At 33.0% G+C, this 15547-nt stretch overlaps 1 protein-coding gene across 1 annotated transcript in view; it reads left to right on the top strand.

The window, feature by feature from the left end:
- Positions 1–15547, top strand: part of Ten-m (teneurin transmembrane protein Ten-m) — a 391498-nt gene that overhangs the window by 268487 nt on the left and 107464 nt on the right. Inside the window, exon 4 of the mRNA XM_068772043.1 lies at positions 3968–4006. Coding sequence (XP_068628144.1) covers positions 3968–4006 — 39 coding nt within the window. The remainder of the gene's footprint in view (positions 1–3967; positions 4007–15547) is intronic.

Raw genomic sequence — 15547 nt, 5'->3', positions numbered from 1 at the left:
ATTTAAGATTATTTATTTACTTACCATTTTTTGTAAAGGCTGACTTAATGTCTTTAGGCATTCTCTATCACTCAACCAAGGGTGGCGCCGAAATAATTAGTAAATGGTGGCCAAATGTTACAAAAGAGTTATTTTGGTTATACAAATATTTAAATAGAAATATATTATATATTAATATAAGTAGAACATACTCTTATAAAAATACATTTAATATGTTTTACAAAAAAGTGTATCCTTAATATATATATATATATTTATGTATGTTATAATGAGACCCTGACAAGCTAGGCTCATTCAGTGAAGACATATTGTGATAGTGTTTATTTTTTTAGATAATAAAAAATAGTCGACTCTGACTTTTTTTGGAAATCGAATTTGCCAACCAGTAGATTCTTCTCAATTATTATTTATTTAAACCTTTTCAAACTTCTTTTAGAAGTCAACATATTAAATAAAATTAATAAAAACAATTATCCGACATTTATAGTTTATTATTTTGAGATGTTAACTGTTTCATATTATATATCTGTTTCAATAATTAGATAGAATTGAGAATGTGTCGAATAACATAAAGACGAGTGAAAGATATTGAGGAGAATAAAAGATAAGCATGAAAATAAAATATTAATAAAAAAATATTTTCCCTGTCCTTCCACAATAGAGTGGAAACACGGGAAATTAAGTTTAATTTGATTTTTTCTTTTCCTTATAATTGTCGCTGTTCACTCACACAGGTCAAACTAAAATAACATTATCATTTTAGCTGTAAGACGGTCTCTACTAAACAGATGCACACCCTTCCGTAGGACTAATTGGAAGCGGCCTACATACTTAACCTGCTTACTTACTTAAGTTGCGCTCACCGGTCCGGAATTTTTTCTTAGAATCAAAAGCCTCGTGGTCATCTTTTCTTGACCCTATCCGCCCGCCCACTGTTACTTCAACTCGTATATAAATAAATATCCTCATTCCTGATTTAATATCGATAAAAAAATTACGCGGTAATTATAAGTTAAAGACCTTTTTTTGCAGTAATTTTCAAAGTGGATAAACTGCAAACATAGTGAACATTTACGTCATTTAAATTTCATAATTAAAATGAATATTCGTAATTCGAAGTGGATAAAATAGAACAAATACAAAAGTACACTCAGGCGAAAAATACGTGGGAACGCAAACGCTTCGGTACACTCGTCTCCGAATGCACCGCGTGACCCGGTGACCCTTAGTTTATATACGAAAATTGGTCGGTCTGTCCGGACGAGTGGGCCGTTTAGCACCTCGGCCGGGCGGCGTCGAGAGACGTTGGAAATTTGATTGGAACTGTACCGAGGCGGTCGTTAGCGCTGTCACTCGTACACCGAAGTGAGCAAAGTACGAACCGAACCATATATGGGGTTTTATTTGCACCGCCGCATGCGAGTGTACCGAATTATTTCACGGAACGATTCATTCGTTCACCTCACTTATTTGTATGAAGACAAATTTGTTAACACATGATTCGTACAATAATGCAGGGCGATTGGTTTACATGTCAAAGACCTTATATAAAGGCATCGATTTGATACTCTATTGGAATGTGACAGTAACTTCTAGTAATTCGATTTCGAGATTGTAGCTTCTGGTGATCTTGTCTTGACATATATAAATGACACCTGACGGACACTGCAAGGCATAAAACTCCTCCCAAAAATCGACTCAATGACCGGTCTTTCCCTGCCCGTATTCGGGGATTCCCCGCAACTTTAAACATCAGGGGGATCGGAAAGTAATGTCGCTTTCTTAAATTAAATTCACACGACTACATTTTAAAAAAAATCATTTCTTATCAACAATATATTCACTTTCGTTATCAATAACCTTTTGACATCTAGTATACAAACTTTCAATGATAGAGCGATAATAATCCATTGGTTTTTCTGTAAAATATGTCGACAGAAACGACATTACTTTCCGGTATCCCTTATCAAAGGTTGACCGAATATATGGTCCACCTAGATACAGATAATAAACAATAACTAATTTTTTTATATGGAAATCTGAATTTTAAAAATGCTTTTTCTTAATACATTATCATTACGTTTTTTATTATTTCTAAAACTATGATTTTGGACAGGATGCACACTACAATAATCGAAAGCAAAAGAGATACATATTCAACCTTTTATAGCTTTTATTCCTATAACCAATCAACCTGTATAAAACAAGTAAACAAATATATTGTGTCAATATGTTGTGATCCTATCAAAGGATAATAAAATGAAAATAATTAATATTAAAACTATTCAAATGGTAAATAAATTGTCAATTAAAAATATTGTGTAAATACATTCCACACGATGTTTCGGAATGTTAAATTCATGTGAAATATATGGAACATATTTATTCAAGTTAATTATTTAATGTATTACTAATAAAATGATTTAGTTATAACATACAAATTTACAAATTGAAATCGTGTTATTTATACAATATGACTTAAAAGAGACAAGTGTATATCCAAAAATCTATGGTTTCAGATTTAAATAATCTAATACATAAAATGCGTTTTGAAAATAAATATTAAAATTAATTATTGTTTATTATCTATCCTTGCTGACTTTGCGCTATCAGAAGTTATTTTCCTTACGTATTGTATATTTCAAAAACATCACACAATCTACAGTGCTTATCAATTAGGCATTTATTATTAATTCATCCTATATCAAACTGTATAAAAGAAGGAAAAGTTTTTTAAGTAAAAACCCATGATGAAAGGGTGACCCCCAATTAAGAAATAAATTAACTAATAAATTTATTGTGGTTATCTTTGTCACGTTTTGAATCATTTAAAGGCAGTTGTCGAGGTTGTGCTTCGGAGCCTTCGTGTGATCGCCAGGGGAGCATAATTAAGGCGGTCTGAGCTTTAATTAACACCTGCCAGTTAGGAAACCCGCAATTCAAGTGTGACGTCACAGCCTTGTCATACTATATCTATAGGGTGATTCGTGATATGTAACACCCTATATAAAAATCAATTGTTTCAGAAATAATAAATAATAATGACGAAATTGTAATAAATTTTGTTTACAAAATTCTGAGTTATTTATATAGATAATAATTATTAATTACTCTCTATTGTTGCAGACTTTGTACTTGGAAGTAGAAACGACCTAAAAGGGCATTATAAGGACATTTCGCCTGCTTACTAAGTTTTTATCCTTTTTTTCTAAGACACTTGGCAACTTATGCCAAGTTGATATGATAATTTTATGTTTAATTAGATTGGTATAATATAATTAAGATATACATATATATATATATATATGTGTGTATGTGTGTCCTGGACTTGTCACTCATTTTTTGTGAAATAAAATGGAAAGAAAATCCAATAATCATTTACAATAAGAAATACAGGAACAAATGGTGACAAAATGTTTTTTAATGCCCCGTTTTAGGGCCTCCCGTCTTACCCTTCTTATTTTGAATGAAACTTTTATAGTGAAATTTTTTTTTTAATTTGATTTCATTATTTCTCCTCTATATATATATATATATATATATATATATATATATATATATATATTTAGGAAAGACCTCTGCTTGCAGTGGGCGTCTGTGAGCTAAAGCGACGACCATGAAAGTAACAAAGTACTATTTTTATGTATACACAACTTATCTATGATAATATTTGCACTAAAACTTCGTAAATCGCTGCAGAGTAACGACATATATTACATATATTACCCATGTGGTACATCATCGACTTGCTTCTAATAAAGATAAAACCTGTGCATAATTATTGCGGGCAGTATATTTCTCGAGATTTCAATCACTACAAGTCCAACTTAGTTGAACCTACAACTTTCATCGTGGTTAAAAGAGTTTGTACTTATGGCGCTGGAATATATATACTTTAGGCATTCGGTATTTCGTAGTAATTTTTTTTTCTATTTTATATTTTAAAATATTTTTTCTATCTTTTCAGGCATGCTGAGGTCCACTTTCGACCGGCCTGACCACGAACGTGAGTATTCAATATTTAAAAAAACGGCACTACCTCCTGGTATTAAATATAATATATTTACGAAGGCCTTTGTTACTCCATATAGTAACCTTATAGTTCTTATTCTACTCGATTGCATTTGTTTTTATGGCTTCCATTTTTGGGGACCTCTTGTCCACTCTTGCCGCGTGTTAAGGCAAGGGCGTTACAATCTCAGGATATATTAATTTCAGATATATCTTTTATTTGCAGTTTTCTTCCCAAGGTCTTTTATACGTTTTCTTTCTTATCATCTTTAATAATATCTTCCGTTCCTTTGGCATTTTTTTCTCTCTTTTTTTTTAAATATCACAGTTTATCTGCCACTATATATTTTTATTATAGTTATATTTTTATTTATCACAGAACTTCTTTTATTTTTTGTATTTTTACATTTGCAATATATATATATGGCCCCATTTTTGAGGGCCTATCATTCCCATATCTCAGTCTGCAACAGGAACTTGGCTAACTATTTTTTTCAGTATTTTTTTCTTTTTTTTTCTTCCATCCTTCACATAATCTCACATAACTTCTTCCTTCCTTTACAACATCTTTCACTCTATAACTTCTATTTACGCCACATATCTCACGACATTGCTAATTTATTTTTAATTATTTATATTTTTATTTCTATTATTACATTTGTTTGTTTCAACTGTAAAAATTGATTTTCTTAGTACTATATCTCAGATAAATATCACTATTACCCGACCTTGGATTTTCTTAATAGTTAGGACTTTCTTTATGACCATCTCGCAGTATTCTAAAAATCTGTGGCGAAATCCTGCACCCCTATCAGGGAAGCGATGCTGCCATTCCTAGCTGCTCCCTTTCTAGCTGGATCTCTATATCTTTTCAGATAACACTATTGCAATATTATCGCATGGAGAGATCAACTGATTGTTGAAAGTTTTGTTGTTCGAGTCTTGTTGAGTCTATAAACAAAAACCGACAACACAGTTGTTGCTTGAACAGCGAAATTATCTTTGCGATGTCGATAAATCTGACGTCATTCTTTAAAAAACGCTTCAGCTATTTTTCTAATATATTCAATATTCTCTTCCGTTTCACCGAAAAACCATACATCTCTGACAGAACCAAAAAAATAAAATATTTAACGGTCCGTGTTTAACACAATACGTCTAGTTCCTTTCGCCGTTCAGTTATTTGTCAAATAAATCAACCGAACTATTCCTATGTCAATGCTGAATCGAAAAAAAAATACAGCTTAATAACTGACAACCGCATGCGTTCGTGTATCCTATAAACTATTTTTAAACGATAACTGATTGGTTAAAAGAAAATGTATGGTTGATAATATTTTTGACTTTAAATCATTTGTTTATGTAACCTCACTTATTATTCTGCTATGAATAAAAAATGTTGATATTGAACAATTGACTACATGACCAACAAATCCATCATACGCGATCACAAAATCAAAATGGCCGCCTTCAAAGATTGACACAATGACCAGTCTTGCACTGCTCTCATCTAGGGACTTTCCTCCCCAACGGCCATCACTTTAACAAGCAATTCTCCTAACTACATCGGTGACCTTAGTTCTTTTGTGTATCTATGCATTTTTAAATGTAAAGTTATAATTTGATCCATCTTATAATTTGCTTACAACCTGCATTTTCTTCTTATAGAAGAGGCCAGTTGTGCATATACGTATATTCCAAAGTTTATATGTTTCATTGCTCGTTTTCAACCGTCCTTTTTTATTAGAGAAAAAGTAATAGTATGTTGCCAAAAAATAACCTTAACAAAAGAAATATAAAGCCTTTGATAAATTATTAATCTGTGAACTTGAACTTCGATTCCGAAAAAAAGATTGAGAGTAATTTCTGACAGTGATAAAGGATAATAAAACACCTTTGGTTTTATAAAAAAACAGTGTTTCCGTAATATATTAAATATTTTAACTTGACAATGCATTTTATTTTTATTTCTGTGTACACCAAAAAATATTAAAATAAAACACAACTGTTAAATAGAAAAATTATGCATTTTCTGCAAGTTTTAAGATTTACACGTTTTTCTCAGGAACGTATCTACCGTGTAAATCGGGAGATAGGTGTATATATATAATAAATTTATTACTATTTACCTAATTAACTGTAATAATCTGTAGTATGCTTTCATCTCAGTTGTGTCGTAATTTATTACGTGAACAGAGTATATACAACTTTGCGTATACGCCTGGAAGCGGGGGACAAGTCGCGCAAGTTGGTTCCAATAGGCGATGCTTACCGAATTGTGTTCAAGGAGTTGTTCTCCCGCTTGATAGAGAGTTGGTGATTATCAAAGCGAGTCGCTCGTCTGAGGCGCGCCGCAGTTACGGATGCCGGCGCGTCTAATTTCGGAACTAGCTATAACTGTTTACAGGGGAATACCCGTCGCGAGCAAGCAACGCAAGTTCTGAATTTTCGCGGAATAATTAGTTTGATGCGTTTATCTATTATACTTCAGGTTCAACTTGCTCTAGGTTCTATTTATACTTGTTAATGTCAATATTGTACGATATTTTTTTTAAACACTCTTTCTTCCATCTTATTGTCGTAACAGGGACTTACACCACCCTACTTTCACTTTCCTCTCTCATACTTCACAATTCGTCATACAACATTCACCCACATTACATTTACACACTTCCTGTTACAAGGTTTTTTTTTTGTTTAATTACCTGCAACAAAAACTGGAAGAAAATGTGGCGACTCTACTCGTCTTCCAAAAGGAAAGGTATGATGTCGCAAGCATTGCTCCCATTTCCACTTCGCTATCACTCTAAGCCCTCCATATTTAAGACAACAAGTAAATGCGTGCACCACGGTCTGACCCACAGCTGAGTAACAGATGCACGAAGGAGTCCCTTGAACTTAATCCTATACAGGCACTCTAAGAATCCTACAGGTACTATAAGAATCCTACAGGTAGGTTCTCTAAGAATTCTTCAGGTAGGTACTTTAAGAATCCTACAGGTACTCTAAGAATCTTACAGGTAGGTACTCTAAGAATCCTATACACCTACTACAAGGCATAAACCTCAACCAAAGATCGCCATGAACATCCTTGCACTACCCGTATCCAATGACTTCTCGTTGTGTACTGTACTCTTACTGTAACAATGTGTAATTGCAAAGAGAAAGACAACTATCTTTCGGACGCTCTCAAAGACGGAGGCCCTTAAAAAAACTGGAGGAATCCAACGCAATTGCAAGTTGCGCGATATAAATGTAAATGAAACAAATGTCATATCTCTATTATATGTACGTAATGTAAGTTTTAAAATTCACTTAATATATTCAAATAATAACCATAAAGATAAGGGTACGTTGCGATAAATTTATTAATAAATATAGTTTACTCTACACTAAAAATAGTATTAAAAAACGAGAACATTCGAATCCGCGTGTTCAGAACGGAAGCAAAAAGACAAATACACACACACGGACAAAGTTCGTCGAGGCGTTCAGCCGTCAAATCTCTCAGGTACTGCGGAAATTAATTCATAACGCGTTTAGTTGTGGAATATTTAATATTCCCATACCACCCGCAAATACATTGTGAACGATTTAGTATATTCCATTTTCAGTATAACAGTTGACAACTTTATTATAAATAATTATTAAATATTATTATTTCTTTATAATTCAGCGACAGTAGTCCAGTGGTAGACTGAGATTTACTATCGTAGACTGTAGGTTCGAATCCCGGGATACAATGTTATACGATTCATTCTTTGTGCATTTATCATATGGGATTGCCATAACAGCGTCCTCTGCGTATACCACACTACTTTTGCCAACCTACCAGCCAAGTGTGGCAATTATAGTATATTCTCCTATAGATATCTTTGAGTGAGGCTTATGGCTTCTGTGGGAGTAATAATTCATCATATTGCTAATGGTTACGAATTCTAGAACCTTCTTGACTTTTAACAAAACATAATGAAAAACGATATAAAAATTTCAGAACATATGAAATAAAATCAGTTGAAATAAATCCCGTTAGTTTTTTTTACGAATACAACAGAAATGCACATAAGTTTTTCAAGCTTTTATTCAACATAAAACAATCGATTTTTCAGCTCGACTTTCAATGAATTGATTTTTTAAATCTGATCGCTTGTGACGTGTATAGGAGAAAAAAAAAACACAAAAGATAAGTGCTTTATTGTCTTTCTAAATAAAATCATTCAGTCTGATAGAGCTGAATTTTTTTATTCTAACATTTTCCGAATTGCTGAATGCGCAGTATCCGCCGTTTGCTTTCCTTTCAGTTTGTTTTTTTTTTTAAATCCGTTGTTACATATTTGACAGCAACGGGATTATACAGAAATAACTAAGTCTTGTATTATTATCCAGTTAGTAGGTAGGTAGGTAGGTTCTTTGACGGAAGTAATTAAATCTAAAAAGTAAGACTAGACTTTATCTAAATTAGACTTAATACTGTGATAAAGAAATGGTGTGATTTTTCCATATTAATTTCATCGTCTTCAAAGTAATCCGCGTACGATAAAACGCAACAGTTTTTCCAGTCGTAAAAACAGTCGAAATAGTGTTTTCACGCTATAGCCTTCAAGACGTTCTAATCGGTTTTTATCACCTACATCGTGTCAAAACTGCATAGCAGCATTGGCCTTTTGAGTTCCTTTAATAGCCGGAAGTCGCACGAAGCCAAATCAGGTAAATGCGGTGGTAAAGTCAAAGGTATTCGCTGGATTAGATCAGTAGAGACCAATGTCTTGCAGTGGGTGTCCATCGGCTGAAAATAAGATGTACAGTAATACCTCGCCTTACGCGACCCCGTTATACGCGGTTTCACTATAACGCGAATTGCAAATTTCGCGCCCAAATGCCTCGAATTACGCGAAAGAGTGCGTATAAATATAATGTAGTCATCAACTTCTCTATGGTGTCTTGACCATCTGTCAAACAATTAAAAACAGTGTTAAGTGTATTTTACAAGAACGTAAACAAAACGTTACCCAAAAGACAATAGATCTATTTTTCCGTAAAAAATAAGAGTATGTGTTGCACAAAGTGTTCCTAGAATTAAAGTGATTGATTAAAATGATTTGTATTTTTTTGTAATAATTTTTGACTATGTTTAAATATAAACCTCGTTATACGCGAATTTCAGTTAACGCGATTTTTTTGGAACGTATCCCTCGCGTAAAGCGGGGTATTACTGTATTAGACGAGTTTCGTGACTATTAGAAGTGTTATACCATTTTCTTCTGTTCTTCTCTTGTTATTAATTTCATATTTACATTCTTCTTTCTTCTTTTCCCAATGCTAAATTTACTAACACGCCTCTCTATATATATGCTCATATTGTGGTCTTCAAAACACTACGTTACTATCTAACAGATGTCCAAATTATACCGATATCATTTTTTGCCAACTCCAAACATTCAATGATTAATAGCTTTCAAATGACCGGCGGATACTGAATTATATTTGTTTAGGCACCCCGCAGACTAGATTCAACAAGTGTTCGGATATCTTACGAATATTTGTTATTATTTTTAATAATTACTTTTTTACTAAAATGTAATTGTTGTAACATTGTAACGCTTAAAAGGATAGAACAAGACAGTACTACGGATTATGAAACAAAAACTCGGCATGCTCGTCAACATGAAATAGAACAACTTAGTATTCTTTTAAAGTTTCTAAGTATAGCGCCTTTGAAAGAGAAATTAAGTTTAGAAAGCGAACTTTTTATATATTACACGTTTTCCCTCAAATATACAAAATATGCTTAAGTTTATCTTATATAGAAACTAGCTGATCCCGCAAACGTTGTTTTGCAAAAAAAATTAAAGTTTTTAATTAACAAATGTAAGATAAGGGTTGATCGTAGAAGGGTGAAAATTTAGGTTTGTATGTATTTTTGTATGCTGTATCATAATAAAATAAAAACCAAAAAAAATGTCTAAAAAATTAAAAGTAAAATTTAGGGGTGGACCACCCTTATCACTTAGGGATATGGAAAATAGATAGTAGCCGATTCTCAGACATACTGAATACGTATGTAAAATTTGGTAAAAATCGGTCAAGCCGATTCGGAGGAGTTCAAGTTCGAACACCGTGACACGAGAATTTTATATATTAGATAAGAGGTATTCTATTTAAATTATGAATAGTGGTATCCCAGTGGTAGGGAGCTAAGACTTGTGATCGCAAGTAGCGGGTTTAATATGACATAATTCACACTTTATACATACAACACAATGTATAAAGTATATGTATATACATATACTTTATACATTAATTATATAGGATTACCACTGCTGCGCTAATCGGCCTGCTAAGTGATTATGGTATATATACTAAGTAAGAAAAAGACCAATATTTAGCCACTTCCGCACATGCAGTGGTAATCGTGCAACAAAGTGCACCGCTCGCCAGCCCGCTGATAAATGCGTATGCGGCAAACAATGCGAATTACACAACCGCCACCGCTGAATTACTCAACACATGTTTCACCGAGTATATATATATATATATATAACTCTTTATATACTATATCTCTGGGAGAAGCTTTTGACTTATTTTTAAAAATACAAAATATATTACATTTTCAAGGTATATTAAACACATATTTACATCATATCATTGCAAAATATATTTTTGAGATACGATTTTTTTGACATTCACCTATTCAAAGATTTTTCAAACCATTTATTTCATTTTTCTTACATATTTACCTTTATACGTCATAAATATAATCAATATCACACATTAAGTAAGCAGTACTATCAGAAATTTTGTTAACTGTATCATTTTAATGCATTTATTCCTAGTCGTCTTTGCAACCCATAGATGCTCATAGACGCCCATAGACGCCCATTGCAAGTTAAAGGTCTCACTTAAATATATATGGGAAATATACTGCGATGATCGCTACTGCCCATCTTTTTTCAACTTGTTTATGAGTATTGGCAATTTTCTATAATTAATGCACTGAGTGAATTATATCGGAATGTGTCCCTTTAATCGAACCCGTGACATAAGATCACAAGTCTGTCTTCTACCGCTGGACTATCATGTGCATCTCCTTCAAGTGTTCTTTTATCAATAAATAAAATAGTAGTGTTGGATGAAAATGAGATCATGAGAGTTCAAAAGTGTTCGCAAACTAGCAGTGTAAGTTTAACTTTAAACATTACCAATATAAATTCTCATTCGATGCTAGCTAACATTGTCCCAACGAACGTAGAAAGACACTCAACGTTGATGACTACCTTCGTTTAACGAAGAACGTTGTCGTTACACCGGAAGTGGAACGATTTAACAGGAAAATCCTTATCTGCAGGACGATTGGGTTGGTGTAACAGCTTTAAAAGGGTAAATCCATATCTCATTTGCTGTAAACCAATACACATAAAAATTTAACAGTTTTAGAAATATATCATGTAATAAAAAAGCCCTTTCAAAATTCGAATTACAACAAAATAAAATTAATTTTTTACTGTCTGTCCCCGCAGACTTTGTGTACAAAATTGTTTGGCCCGTCGCATTACAATAGAGAAAATAAAATATAAATACTTACCTACATATTTTGTAAAGCCAAACTTATTGCTTTTAGATATTTTCTACCAGTCTAAGGTAAATAAAGATAAAATTAATTTTTCAAGTTTGGGACTTTTAACAGAACTCCTAGTGATTTTCAACTTATTTCTTTTAAAATATTATATTTCTGACTCTACTCTGCTTCGCATGGTGTTATAGTTGTGAAGAATAAACAGATAGAAACTCCACAATAACTTATGTTTTAATAAAGTTTAATGCAGATTTATACATAAACACTTTATTAAATATAGTCTAAATGTAATCAAAATAATCAAGCGACATCACTACGTAAGGATTCATATAATTTAAATGTTAGTTATTTGAATGAGATTGAATAAGAAGCTTTTTCAATTCAATTTAAATATGCGTTTCAAATAATTTGTGTGGCATTTTATTAAATCGTCTGATTCCGTTTCCAATAGTGCAGAGATAATTAATTGGCAAGCGACCAAATAATATAAGTAGCGGTAATAAAAAAAATATATTACAAACTTATACCTAAATAGTAGGAGATTATATATAAATACACATATAGAATATACATTATACAGAGCGATTGTAATGAAGTGAAAAAGTTAGAATTTGCTGATAAATGAGCTATTACAAATACCAATCATCCTGTATAAAGATCACGTATACACAGAAGAGTCGAAGTGAATTTGCATTATTTTTTTTTATCGTCGAGTTTTGTGACACTTGACGTTCGAGATATTCTTTGTAGGGACAAGACAATGGGCGATGAGATGGCGTCCCGGGAGGAGGATCCGAAGGAATATTTTCTACTAGCTAACGGCGTTTAAGAAACATTATTTTGTTATTCACGTCGTTTCGGCATTATCCGGATGTAAACAATGGCTCGCGGTCCTTTTATGAATTTGTAAGGAGCTTTTTGAAATTATTACAACATTCGATAATAGGGGTGAAGTAGATTTTTCATTTCTTTTATCTAAGGTAAAATGTTTTATAAAAATATTGCATTATCATGCTTTATTTACCTTAACCATTATTAATATAACAAATTTTCTTATGAGTACAATAAAGAAACTTAAAACAAATTGTTTCTAATACTCTATTAAGTATATATATGAGAAAGTCATCACAAAACATAATATGAAAAAGTTTGTCGTATATTTCCTAGATCTCTGTCACTACTTTCCAAGTGGCATTTGCAGATTCCGTGGGTTTAAAGTGGCATGGAGCAGACGGCATTTAGCGTCATCGTACATACGCCTCCCCTAAGGATATCTATGGGGATATACTGTGATCGCCACGCTTGGCGGTCGGGTTGTCTATCGCATTGTGGTGTTACGGTATGCAGAGGCAAGAGCAAGCCTATATAATTAATGCACAAAATATGAATTATATAAGATTGTATCCCGGGAAACGTACCCGCAACCTTCAATCACAAGTCTCAGTCCTCACAGGGCTACGAAAAAAAATCATCACAATCTGTAATAAGTCTGTGTAAATATTGTAGGTTTAACTGGATTTGTTTTATCATTTAAATAGTGTACTTTTCAATCTATAAAGATAAAAGCGTACGTATAAAATTTCCCCTCTTTGTTGGAGCGTCCACTGCCAACAGGGGCAGTCAAAATGTAGCAGCATTCCGCCGTATAGCTACGCATTTTCCATTGTAATGTCACTTAGCATTTTCCAGTTCGCTTTACGCTCGGCTGCGGCGGCGTATTTCAGCGCTTTTAGCTGTAGGATATTACAACGATCGTCTAAGGGGCCATTTCCACGGGAGCGACGTATATTTTGAGTTTATTCTGTATCCGATATCTGCAGCGGTTCCTAATCGACGTCGGTGCGGCTATTGGCGCCCGCTGCAGAGCTTCCGCTGAGGTGTGGCGCAACCTTAATCTTCCAACCTAATCTGCCGAGAGCTTTGGGTATTATGCGCTCTTTACGAATATTAAACTCGCATTTTTGAATTTGAGTTAGATGACTTGACTGAGTTTACTTTGCCGTTCAAAGATTTGCCTCACTTTTATTCTTTTTACTTTTTATACAGGGTGATAGTCAATATAAAAGCTTACAAGAGGTGAATTTTTGTCCCATTTGTCCGCATTTTACAAAAGCAAACTGACAGTAAACTGACCACTTTTATATAATTTTATTTCAATGCTACAGCCTTTTAACTTCTCCAGTATTATCTCCAGGGAACGACAATAAGCGTTAATTATTTTTATTAAATTTTACTATAGATGTAAACTACCATATAATAATTCTAACTTACATTAATTATGTATATTTTTATATGAAAGTAACTTTAACTTAGACGATGGTCACCCACTAGATGGAGGTGGCGAAAAAACATAAGGGCGATCTTTGGGAGGCCACTGCCTGATGTGGTGATGAATATAAACTAATAGCTGTTGGAGTTTTTAATAAAAAAGAAGACATAAAAAAATGTGATGAAAAATCTTGTAAGTTTATTTCGCTCGTAGAGTTTGTCGCGGGTCCGCGCCCGGCTCTCGGCGTAACTTCATTCCGAAACTTGGATAAAACAATATTATCGTTCGAGTTCCTCCCGTCGTAAATACGTACAATTAAAAACACAACTCCGCTACGAAGTTCCCGGTGCTTTCGACGCTCAATTTTGGGCCTGTCCTTAATAAATGAAATTAGAAACATTTAAATATTTTATCATTCGACTTATCCTACGCTGCGATATCTTGTAGAGGCAGACTTGGACGCTGAACATTCATTTGTTATTTATATAAAAGTTTAGTTATACACACGAACTTCATTTGAAAATAAATTAATTAATAATTAATAGGTAGGTAGTAGCAGAAAGGTGGTTAGGCCCCACCCTCCATGCATGGATAAAGGACATACTGAAGGTTGTGGGAAGTCAAAGGATGCGAGCAGCGCAGGAGCAGGCATCGTGGCGATCTTTGGGGGAGGCCTTTACTTTACAATGGGCATTCATGGGCTTAAAAGTAGAAAAAGAAGAGAAACAATAAGGCTCTGAAGTGATAATCACAGTCCCACAAGAGCAACTCCGTTTGAGGTGGATACAAAACCTTGTAGAGCTCATAAGACGCTATAAGGCCAGATCCCATGATCCTATGTACTTCCTATGGTTAAAATGATGATTTAAAAAAATTAATTAAATGATCTGGCTATTATTCAATTCATTTTTTTAAATCGAAGCCTCATTCTATTCATTAAGTAAACATATTATCATTTAAAATAATTATACGTGAAAAATTACATGTAAAAATATATATTCTGTAGCTTCTATATTATAGTGAAAAAATTGCTTTACCAAAGTCACGACTACAAAATCTCTAATACGATTGTAATTGAATCGTATATTTTAATTAAATTTCGCAATTCATTATTAGATTACAATTTAAAAAATTCAAAACGCATTTTAAAAGTTAATTGACGAAACGGCTTATTTTTCAATAAACAAATATTTTAATGACAAGAACCTCGGCAGTGATGTCGCTAGATTATTTTGATTTCATTTAGGCCATATCTGATATAGTGTTTATGTATATATATTGTTAAACTTTATTATATGATTAGTTTTTGTGGACTTTGTTTCTGCTTCGTGTCCACAACTATAACAACACAGCGAAACACAGTAAAGTCTTAAAAAAAATAAGTTGACGATCAGTAAAAGTTTTGTGAAAATCTCCAATATTGAATAAATGAATTTTATCTTTATCTTACGGTATTATACTTAGATTCATGTAGCATTTAGAAAACTATTCATAACAGTAAACCATTTAGTTTTATATCGCCGATAAAAGAAAAAAAATGACCCAGAAACGCAAAGGTTAGAATTTAATATCGTGTGTGAACACGTGAAGGTAGTAATTTTTTTTGACGTTACAGGAAATACCAAGGGGTTGCTTCAGTATTATTATTTCTTTCATTGTCCAAAACCTTCATTTAGGTAATGGCTTTGGGCGAG

This window comes from Battus philenor, unplaced genomic scaffold, assembly GCF_028537555.1.
Source record: "Battus philenor isolate CCGP_79_NKW_IND1 unplaced genomic scaffold, ilBatPhil1.0.hap1 SCAF_4, whole genome shotgun sequence".
NCBI lineage: Eukaryota > Metazoa > Arthropoda > Insecta > Lepidoptera > Papilionidae > Battus > Battus philenor.
Note: the sequence above shows the minus strand (reverse complement) of the source record. Positions and strands in the feature narration are given on the sequence as shown.